We start from the raw sequence: 10,624 nt of genomic DNA on the forward strand, positions 1-10,624 counted from the left end.
CTTTCTTGTTAAACAGGGTTTTAACAAGCTCCTGCTTTGGTTTTTATTTTTCCAGGAGGGACTTTTTGAAGGGACTGGAACCGGACGTGTGAAATGGCAGCGAAGGTGTTTGAAAGTCTTGGGAAGCTTGGCCTGGGGCTGGCTGTGGCAGGTGGAGTGGTCAATTCTGCTCTTTACAACGGTGAGTGGGAGAAGCTGAGCGCTTCCAGATCCCTTCGTATCTTTGTTTGGTCGGTAGCTCGGCTGCTCTGTGCTTTTATTGCCGATGGCTTCGGGGGAAAGCCAACGCGGAGCCGTGCTGGGCTGCGTTACACCTCCTGCGTTGCACAAGCAAGAGGATCGCGAGGGCCTTTCTCTAGAAAGCGGTCAGTCGGCCACTGCCCTGTGAGCAGGCGGGGGGCCGGGAGTTGCGGCTGCGTCTGTGCCTTGTTGCTCCCAACAATCTAATTCGTTTCACCGGGCTCCTGTAGCAAAAGGCTTTAACTATTCCCGCTAGACCATTTCCACAGAGGAGGTTTTGGTGGTGTGCGGTGCTACGGGTGGTGATCGCAAAACCGCGCTTGACGTGCCGTTTTCTTCTCTAGTTGATGCGGGCCACAGAGCTGTCATCTTTGACCGATTCCGTGGGGTCCAGGACACAGTGGTAGGAGAAGGTACCCACTTCCTCATCCCCTGGGTACAGAAACCCATCATTTTTGACTGCCGCTCTCGCCCCCGTAACATTCCTGTGATCACCGGCAGCAAAGGTGAGTGTTTGGCAACCGTGAGAAAGCCCTTGATGATTGTGCTTCTTCTGGATGTGGAGATCCCATGTGTCCCGAGGTCAGTTTGGCACAGAATGGTTGGATCTGTCTTTTTAGGTACAGAACAGATTAAAGGACCCTTCCTGCAGTCCTGTAAATCATCTCTTTAAACATAAAGTCTCCGCCTTGCGGGTAGGGCAAGTCGTTCCCTGCAGCGCAAACAATCTGAAGCTTAAATCTGACCTTTAAGGAGGATTTGGGTCCCGAGGTGAATGGGGTAGCGACAGTAACTCGTCTTTGCTGGCAAAACGAAGGCTGTGTACTCTTTCTCATCTGGGTGCCCTGGAGAGGCCAGCTTTGGCATGTCTCCTGGCCGCGTGGTTTGCCACTGAACGCGCGATTCCCTTTCTGCAGATCTACAGAACGTGAACATCACGTTGCGTATCCTGTTCAGACCAGTGACTGCCCAGCTACCCCGGATTTTCACCAGTATCGGAGAGGACTACGATGAGCGTGTCCTGCCCTCAATTACAACCGAAATCCTCAAGTCTGTTGTGGTAAGGACAGTGTGAGAGCTGCTGGGATCTGCCCATTAGGTTGCTTTCTTCCTGAGCAGCAAGGGACCTGCGGGAGTGTGGAATATGTCATGCTCTGGAATAAGACTTCTCTTTCCACCCCCCAGGCTTTCACGGGCCATCCAGGAAAACTAATTGTAGCTATATTAATTGTTTCTCAATCACTCTGGCTGCCTGGCCTGCTTGATCCACGTTGGATGATCTCTGGATGGAAAGAGGTTTCTTCGTTGCCTGCTCTCAGCCATTAGCTCTGCTCTTCAGGCTGGGAGTCATAGTCAGGAGGCTGGGATTTTAATTTCTTCTGTAAGACCTCTGGCTTTGGAAGCATCCCCAGAGGACTGCTAGATTACCAACCAACTTTAGTCCAGTTGTGCGCTTTTACGTTAAGCGCTCCACTGGCCAACCTCCCAAATACAAGTACAGGCTGGGGGGAGAATGGATCGAGAGCAGCCCTGAGGAGAAGGACTTGGGGGTACTGGGGGATGAAAAGCTGGACATGAGCTGGCAGTCCAGAAAGCCAACCGTATCCTGGGCTGTATCCAGAGAAACATGGCCAGCAGGGTGAGGGAGAGCATTCTCCTGAGAAGAGGAGGCTCCGGGGAGACCTTATAGCCCCTTCCAGTACCTGAAGGGGCTACAAGGCAGCTGGGGGGGGACTTTTTCCAAGGGCCTGTAGTGACAGGACAAGGGGTAACGGGTTTAAATTGAAAGTGGGGAGATTTAGATTGGATATCAGGAAGAAATTCTTCCCACAGAGGGTGGGGAGAATCTGGGCCAGGGTGCCCAGAGAAGCTGTGGATGCCCCATCCCTGGGAGTGTCCAAGGCCAGGCTGGACGAGGCTTGGAGCAACCTGGTCTAGTGGAAGGTGTCCCTGTCCATGGCAGGGGGCTTGGAACTAGGTGATCTTTAAGGTCCCTTCCAACCCAAACCACTCTGTGATTCTAAATTCCTAGCCATTCAGTCTGTTTCTGAATCGAATGTCTGGGCAGCTAAGCGTTTGCTGGCTTTGGGAGAAAAATCGGATTAACTTTGGGGTTCATGGGTGCAAAGACAGGTGGGGCATGGGAAAGCTATCGCTTCTCACTGTGGTCCATCCTGATTTCAGGCTCGCTTTGATGCTGGAGAATTGATCACTCAGAGGGAGTTGGTCTCAAGGCAAGTGAGCGAAGACCTCACAGAGAGAGCAGCAACCTTCGGGCTCATTTTGGATGATGTGTCCTTGGTAAGAGTTCTCCCTCTTCAGTTTTCCTCTTTGGAGTGTGCCCAAATAAGAGCAGTGGAGAAGAGACTCCATGGAGGGTCAGAGAAGAGTGGGCTGGCTGGACACATGGACTAGGTTTGTCTGTCTGCAGTCGCGTGTGATGTAGCGGTTACAGCTCAAGTCAGTGGCTCTGGTGGTGTCGCTGGCCTGTGACCTTGAGCAAGCCCTTGACGGCTCCGCTGTGCTGGCGTATTCACAGACTTCGCTTTGCAGGGCTTTCGTAGTTAAAACGAAAAGCAAACGCTTCTGTGGGTGATGGATCAGGCTGCACATTGCTTTAGAGAAGGCAGCTGTTCCACAAGCACCCTGAGACACAGGGAGAAAGTGCCAGGCATGAGGAGGTAGTGAAAATAGCCATTTCTGATAGCATCCCTTTTTTTTTTTTTTTACAGAGTACTAGTTTTTCTGCTGGCTGTGTCTTCTAAGACTATTCAAGGAGGGAGCTCTCCCCTTCTCCCACTCCTATCTCCCTATAAGCTTTGTAAATTAAATCTAGTGTAATCTGGCTTGTACGCGCACCCTTCCCTCGAAAGGCTGCTTAGGGGAAAGGGACATATAGGAAGTCTTAGCAGGAAGGTGACTTGGTTGCTGCAACATGTGAGTTTTGACTCTCTGGTACTTTCTCGTGAGCCCACTACTGAAGGAAAGTCACCTGTCCCATCCCAAGAGCCGGCAACTGTCCCAGCAGCCTGGGCTGAGCACACCAGCGCGTCATAGAGGATGGCTCAGCAGACAGCGGGCTTCTCCGCCTTGACAGGGGAGCGCTGGGCAAGCAGGCTCCTTCTGGGCGCTTAGACAAGTGTGGTGTGTCTCTGAAGGTACTGGTGTTACTGGTCTGCTGGACTGAAGCTGTGCTTGTGGTGTCTCCCATGAGACTTCAAAACCGGATGAGGATGCCCTCTTGTCCCAGTTTTTGTTCTTTTGGGAATACTAGCATTCCATCTCCATACCAGCTTCACTGAGAGCTGCCTGGGTCACAGCGGTGCTGCTGTAAACTGTCAGTGTTGTCAAATTTGCTTGATTTCTGCCCTGCAGACCCATCTGACCTTTGGCAAGGAGTTCACAGAGGCGGTGGAAATGAAGCAAGTGGCCCAGCAAGAAGCAGAGAGAGCCAGATTCATTGTGGAAAAGGTACCTTGTCCTTCTGAGGAACTTGGAAAGGGATGGTTAATGAGATCTCCTTCCCACTAGCTTGCAGTGAACATCTCACTCATCTGTCCAGGAGACTGGGCAGGCTGTGTGATGAAGTCACTTAGGGTCATAATGCTCATAGGGTTCCCAGCTCTGGCACGTGACTGTTGGACAGATAAAGTCTGAGATTGGCTTTGCTGGGTTTTAGGGTCTTTTTCTTTTACTGCCATGTCATAGTCTTACTGGAGTGCTGAACAGAAATGCCTGCACGGAGGAGGGAAGAAACAGCACTCTGGAAGAAGTGTCAGTTAAAAATGGGGTTCAGGGTTGAGATTTGCAACCTGAGTGATCCTGCTGTTTGTCCGTTTTGAGAGGGTGGCCAAAGCCACCCCTGGCATTTGATAATCCTGGGCACGAGGGCCTGTGTCCTTGGAGTGTCACAGACCGCAAGATTTCAGATCAGCCCAGGATCTCAGTCAGCATCCACCAAAACGATTTCAGGTAAAAGTACCCTGGTATGCTGAGGAAACACGCTAGTTGAGACTGCGAGAAACCTACAACTGCACCCAAAGTTAATGCAGTGGATGCAGTAAAATGCATGTAACCAGCCAAGATGATTAAACATAGAAGCGTTTATCTGACCTGGTTTTAACTCCACTGAAATTCTGGAATCTTTCATAGACAATTTTCCACCAAGAGTGCCCTTAAGTGGGTTAATGTTTCATGAGGTTAAGACTGATAAGGCAATTTCAAGATGATTTTTCAACCTTTCTTGCCACAGTAGGCAGAAAAAGTCTAACAGAATATAGCATTAAAATACAATCACCTTATCTCTGAGCTCTCCTGGGGAAAAGAACAGTAGGGTGGTGAAGTGGGAATTTATATTTTAAACATGATAGCATCTTCCTTCTGTTTTGCTCGTTTTGTCTGTTGCTTATTCCCCTTCTCACCTGTTCACTTTCAGGCTGAGCAGCAGAAGAAAGCAGCTGTCATCTCTGCTGAGGGAGACTCGAAAGCAGCCGAGCTGATTGCCAACTCGCTGGCCACTGCAGGCGATGGCTTGATTGAGCTGCGCAAGCTGGAGGCAGCTGAAGACATCGCGTACCAGCTCTCACGGTCCCGCAACATCACCTATTTGCCCTCTGGACAGTCTGTGCTCCTCCAGCTGCCACAGTGAACCTGGCTCTGCAGCCATAGCTAGCCTGTACCTCTACGTACCAGATCCGCCCTTTCCAAAAGAATCTTTGCATTTTCCTCGTTGGTAAAAGCAGAGGAAATTTAAAATTCAACCCATTTTGAATTCTCGATCAAATAAAACTGAACACTCTTGACAACAAACCTGCATTCCTCCCATGTACAGTCAGAGCAGTGGCTCCACTGACCATTAAGATAGGTTTGAGAATTGCCCCTTGCCAGGCAGTTTGAGCAACAGGAGCAGAGTTTTCATCTGTTCGCTCCTGGGACAAACAGGTAGCCCAGGTGACTCCCTGACCACAAGAGCTCGATCATTCCGATTTCACAGCAATGCTTCAGTGCCTTTAGGCTGGCCGAGCCAGGGTCGTTACAGACTTGCAGGTCCTGGACTATGGAACAGGGATGCTCAGGGCTCGCTCTTCAGTCAAGCCAGTCTTTTTTTCAGGCGTCTGCTGAGAGTAAGAGGACATCTCAGCTGTTGGCTCTGCTATGCCTGTGTGAACCGTAGCTGGAGACACAGATCGAGTGGATTGTGGCTGGGTGTGAGAACAGCAGAGATTCACTTTATGCAGTGGTTATGTTTCAGGCATGGAGAAAATACTTCCTCTGTAGGAAATACTTCTCATGTACATGCTGGAATGGGACATCTCCACTTCTCCCCCCACTGCTGCACGCTGATCTGTTTGCTGCCTTGTTGTGCAGCGTTGGTTCTTTCACCCAGGTCAGTAGAAGTGGCAGTTGGCCTATTCCAGATGGCACCTGGGACAAAGAGGGGATGACTCAGTGCTCCGTGGCTCAGGCAGTCAGAGGTGGGCAGAATTCTCTGTTACATCAATGCTCTTTTTATTTAGGGAATCTGAACTGTGAGGAGGATGTGATGGGCGAGATTGTATAACCAGCCTTCAATAAATGTCACAGTCCCAAGTGTAGTAGTGTGGGGGTTTTTTTATATCTCAGAAGAATGAAGGTTGCTCAGCGGAGCAAGACACCTCGTGCTTGTGCTAGGTTATTTGGATTAAAGTCTCGTAGCACAGGCATAGATCTTGCTCCTGACAACTAAAAGCTTGAAACATGATTCTTAGGCTGAATTCCTGCAACAAGGTAAGGCTGAGAGTATCTTGAGGTTATTGCGAGGGCTTTTCATTGCTTTCCATGCACAGTTCAGGCTGTCATTTACTGCATGTACGTACATTTTTCCAGGGTGCTCTTTTGATGCAACGCCGTGCCGTTGGTAAGAGAACGGGGGTTGTACTGTACCAGATGCAGCCTGCAGTGAACTTCAAGCCTGTGGGTGGCTGTCAGAAGGGAGGGTACTAGCCTGGCATGCCGTTACCCCCTTCCTGCAAACAAGATGCTCATATGCTGTCTGCTGTCCCTGAGCAACAAAGTCTTAGGTGGGTGACATCACTACCCGGAGGACACTGAGCCCTCCAGAAAGCTTCCGTGATTGGTGGGCTTGTTTTGTTTTGTCGTCGTACAGCCACTTTGGGTTGTTGCTCTCACCTCTGGCAAAACGGAGACTTGCCTGCTTTTTCTGCTGGGCAGGGTATGCTCTTGCAGTGATGAGGTGCCTGAGCTTGCAAAATACTTTAAGCAGCTGAGCAGTCTGATCCGTAACTCCCAAATAACTTCCAGACTTTTGCCCCCTCCAGTGCTCTTGTTCTTTATTCTTCTGGTTTACCGCTTCACACACTTCTCAGGGAGCTTCCACTTTTCTCCCAAGGCTCCTTTTAAAGCCCCCGCAGCGTTTCCTGCGCTTCTCTCCGTTAGTTTCATGCACCAGGTGTTGGGCTCAAAACAGTGTGTCTGAAATCCCTTCTCAGCTTCTGTGGCTCTGCGTTACCGCTCCCCCCAGTTCTGCATTTTCAGTGGAGTGTGGAGTGTTTCCTGCTGCTTTTGCTGTCAGCCTCTCTGGAGAAGGTATCTGAGGCTCTAACAGTGGCCCCTGGGTCTGATTAATCACCATTTCCTTTGCTTTTGGGTGTAATTCTTTTTACAAATGTTCCCTGGCTGTTAACTGCTCCTTTACCCTCGCTCTGCCTCGCTTAATGCCTAAAGCTGCCGTGAACTCATCAGACTTCAAAGCTGGTTTTGAACTCGTAGCTATCTCGGGGTGTGCTAGCTGAACCCCTTGTTTATACTGTTTATAGCTGCTCTTCAGCCTTGCAGACCGTGTGGGCTGTCGAGCTATCTGGCTCCAGATGGGAATGGTGACCCTAAAATCAGGACGTGATTTTGTGTGGGCTGCACAGGGATACTGGGCGAGGAAACAGCTTGTCGGATGGATGCTGCTCTGCGAGCTGCATCTCTGCCAAACTTCTTAGGTGCCGGCAGACTCCTTCATACAAAACAAAACAAAAAGTTGGGACTGTGCAGTCAAGGACTGGCCCGCCTGGTGTTCCTGGCCAAGGCTGGGCTGAAGGGTCAAAGGCTGAATTTCCCAGGATGCTGGGCCCTTCCCTCCCAGCTTTCGGGAGGTGGTAGCAGGGTGTGAACACTCTCTCTCAGTGCTCTACTTGTCAGGGCAATAGAAAGAGCTTGGGGCTCGGTAACATGACATCCCCACCCTCTCCACTTGGTGTTTCTAACCTTGTTGCTCTTAATCCCGTTAAAAAAACCTGTTCATGGAAGTGGAGCACAACCTGGGTTGGAGAAACAAGGGAGAGGGTTGAGGTGTGTGGCTTTGCAGTGAGGGCAGAGAGAGGAGTATTATCCCAGAGAGCCAGCTGATCAGCCTGGGGTCCTGACACTGTCCCCAGCTGCAGCGCAGAGCTATGGCAAGGGCTGCCTGCTCTCTGCAACTCTGGTGTAGAGAGGTGCTGGAGATGCTCCAGAAATCTACTGACATCATCTACCTGGACTTGTGCAAAGCATGTGATGCTCTCTCGCATGACGCTCCAGTCTGCAAACTGGAGAGATGTGGATTTGATGGATGGACCACTCAGTGGATAAGGAACTGGCTGGCTGGTTACACTAAAGGATGACATTGGACCTTATTCAGTAGGTCCAGAGAATGTGACGGAGATGCTCCGAGGGCTGGAGCACCTCTGCCATGGGGACAGGCTGAGAGAGTTGGGCTTGTTCAGCCTGGATAAGGGAAGGCTCTGGGGAGACCTTATTGCAGCCTTCCAGTACCTGAAGGGGCTACAAGGAAGTTTGGGGGGACCTTTTCAAGGACGGAGTGACAGGGCAAGGGGTGACTGGTTTAAACTGAAAGTGGGGAGGTTTAGATTAGATATCAGGAAGAAATTCTTCCTGCAGAGGGTGGGGAGGCACTGGGACAGGTTGCCCAGAGAAGCTGTGGATGCCCCATCCCTGGAAGTGTCCAAGGCCAGGCTGGATGAGGCTCGGAGCAACCTGGTCTAGTGGAAGGTGTCCCTGCCCGTGGCAGGGGGTGGAAATAGATGGTCTTTAGGGTCCCTTCCAACCCAAACCATTCTGTGATTCTATTCTAAATGGCAGCTGTTCCCCCTCCTCCTCACCCTCCAAGCAAGAGAGGGACTGTCTTGTGACCGTGCCTGGAGGGACAACCACTGTCTCCGACATGGTACTCCATGACCACCGTGTGCCATGTCTTTTGAGTAAGACACTTCAGCCCAAGGTGAGCCATGATCGTGGGTGGGAGGCAGCTGGATGATGCCACTTGAAAGGAGGTGAAGAAACCTCAGGTTTGTTCCTGTGAACAGAAAAGCCAGTGGGCCCATGGGTTGGCTGTCACGCCTGGATTCCCACGGCCTGAAATGTGGATTCCCACTGCCTGAAATGAACAGCATGAGTCTGAGTGATTGAAGAATTTCCTGCACTGGGCAGTTACACCAGTTCTCTGTTGTGGGGGCTTTCTGCTGCTTATTAGGGACTGCAGCCATGCTAGAACTTCTGCTTTGGGGAGGGGAATGCTTTCTGTGGTCATTTTTTTTGCCACCTATTTGCACAAAACGCTTTGAATTTAGTATATGAAACAACTTGTAATCCCCCATCAAGTTAGTTGGAAATTGTTTTTCTCCAGAGGAAAGAGAACATGATTGCATAAAGCCAGTGCTTCCCCAGTAAGGTTGGATGTGTTAGTGCGCTGGAGAAAACACACTTATTAAGCAACCCAGCTGAAATGGCCCAAAAACTTCCTGCAAGAGAGGCTGTGTCAGGCTCTCCCTCAGCAGTGCTGAGAGACACCAGCATCACACCAAGGTAGTCCTGGAACTTTCAACTTTCCAACAAAGCGTGGCATTTAGCACCAAAGTCTTGGGGCTGGGAGTGTTTTGCTGAGGAGTGGTGGAGGCCGTAGCTTTCCTGCTACTGATGACAGAACACGTTAGCCAGGAAAGAGGCTTTGCAGTCACCGTTTTCTGAAGGCAAGATGAAGGCAGACTGCGGAGCGGCGAGGGCAGCAGCCAGGCTGCTGTCCCACCAGATGGCAGCAGCAATGCTGTGCTCTGCGCGGGACCGAAGAGTGTCCCTCGGCCTGGCATGGGAGAGGAGAGTGGGGAGGTCACCCTGCCCTGGGCAGAGGATGCCAGGAGTGGATGTGGACATGGGGAAACACAATAGCACAGTTTCTGGGTGAGGAAGAAAAAGCCCAAGGTGGCATGAGGCCTGCCTGCCGGGCAGTACCTCTCGGGCAAGCAGATTTAGTCCCTGCGCCAGGTTGTCCTGGTAAACCTCGGATGTCCTTTTCACTCTGTGTTGAGCATCTCTGGTCCCAGCTCCAGATTTGAACCCCCCTAGCCTAGGGCAGTGCACTGAAAGGTGCAAATGCCTGTCTCCCTTTCTAACTCTGGTCCCAGGGTGGCTTGGCACTGCAGCCTTGCAGCCCTTTGAGCATTCCTCCTACCCCTTTCCCACGCACCAATGGTCATCCCTAGTTTATTACCAGGACAGGAACAATAGAAATGTCTAAGTGTGACTTCAACAGTGCAAGTTGTTTTAGTTTGACCTTAGAAAACAGCACTGAGCCTTTGGGTCAAACCGTCAGCATGATGACTAACAATCTGTGGCCCCAAAGCAATCGGAGTAATGGCAGCATGGACTCATCACTTGTATTTCTCTTAATACAGCCCAAGAAGTAAACTATAGGGATCAGGTTTTAGGCAAAGGTCAGCTGGAAATGGGCAATGTAAGCCCTGCTGGGGTGACTTAAGAGCCCTATATGAGGGGGACTGGAGCCCTCTGCTGCCATAATGCATCTCCCACTTGAGACCAACTAGCAGCAGATGGTTGCCACCTTCACACATCAGAGCCCTACAAGCCAGGGTGAAATCTCCCTGCTCACCGCTATGCTTTGGCTGCAAACCTCTAGACAGGTTTGATTTGTGTTTTGGTTTGATGTTTTTTGTTGTTGTTTTTTTTTTTTTCCTTCCAGGGAGACTTTGCCTTACTTCTTCCTTTCATACTAGTGGAAAAGCTCAGCTCTGCACCACTCACAGCAGCTGGGCCAACCTGCTAACAACATTCAGACCAGCCAAACAAGCTTTTGTTCATGATAAACAAACAGGAAACTGCCTGATTTCCTCTGTGTGTTCACCCCCTCTCTCGCCCGCGTGTGCTCTCTGCCTATTCAACAGATAACCAGCCTACCTGACTTGCGAAGAGCAGACCGAAAGCAACCCCATGGACAGGCGCTCTGCAGCAGTTATAATTTGCTGCGTGGCTGCTGCACTGCAATGGGCATCTGCTCCCTGACAGTCCCTGATGCACAAGAGCCGAACCCTCTCCAGGTAAGGGA

The 10,624-nt window shown here is 50.8% G+C and overlaps 1 protein-coding gene across 2 annotated transcripts; it reads left to right on the top strand.

Moving 5' to 3' along the window:
- Positions 1 to 53: 53 nt before the first annotated feature.
- On the top strand, positions 54 to 5,049 carry PHB (prohibitin). 2 transcript variants are annotated; one of them, XM_010151992.1, is made up of 6 exons: positions 54 to 181; positions 585 to 746; positions 1,158 to 1,300; positions 2,425 to 2,541; positions 3,616 to 3,711; positions 4,676 to 5,049. In XM_010151992.1, the coding sequence occupies exons 1-6, from the start codon at positions 94 to 96 to the stop codon at positions 4,886 to 4,888; spliced, it is 819 nt and encodes a 272-aa protein (XP_010150294.1). In that variant the 5' UTR covers positions 54 to 93; the 3' UTR covers positions 4,889 to 5,049. The 2 variants fall into 2 exon arrangements, with proteins under 2 accessions (XP_010150294.1, XP_010150295.1); XM_010151993.1 differs by lacking the exon at positions 3,616 to 3,711 and having other exon boundaries at positions 55 to 181; positions 2,425 to 2,448; positions 4,838 to 4,888.
- Positions 5,050 to 10,624: the final 5,575 nt, after the last annotated feature.

This window comes from Eurypyga helias, unplaced genomic scaffold (assembly GCF_000690775.1).
Source record: "Eurypyga helias isolate BGI_N326 unplaced genomic scaffold, ASM69077v1 scaffold31595, whole genome shotgun sequence".
Taxonomy (NCBI): domain Eukaryota; kingdom Metazoa; phylum Chordata; class Aves; order Eurypygiformes; family Eurypygidae; genus Eurypyga; species Eurypyga helias.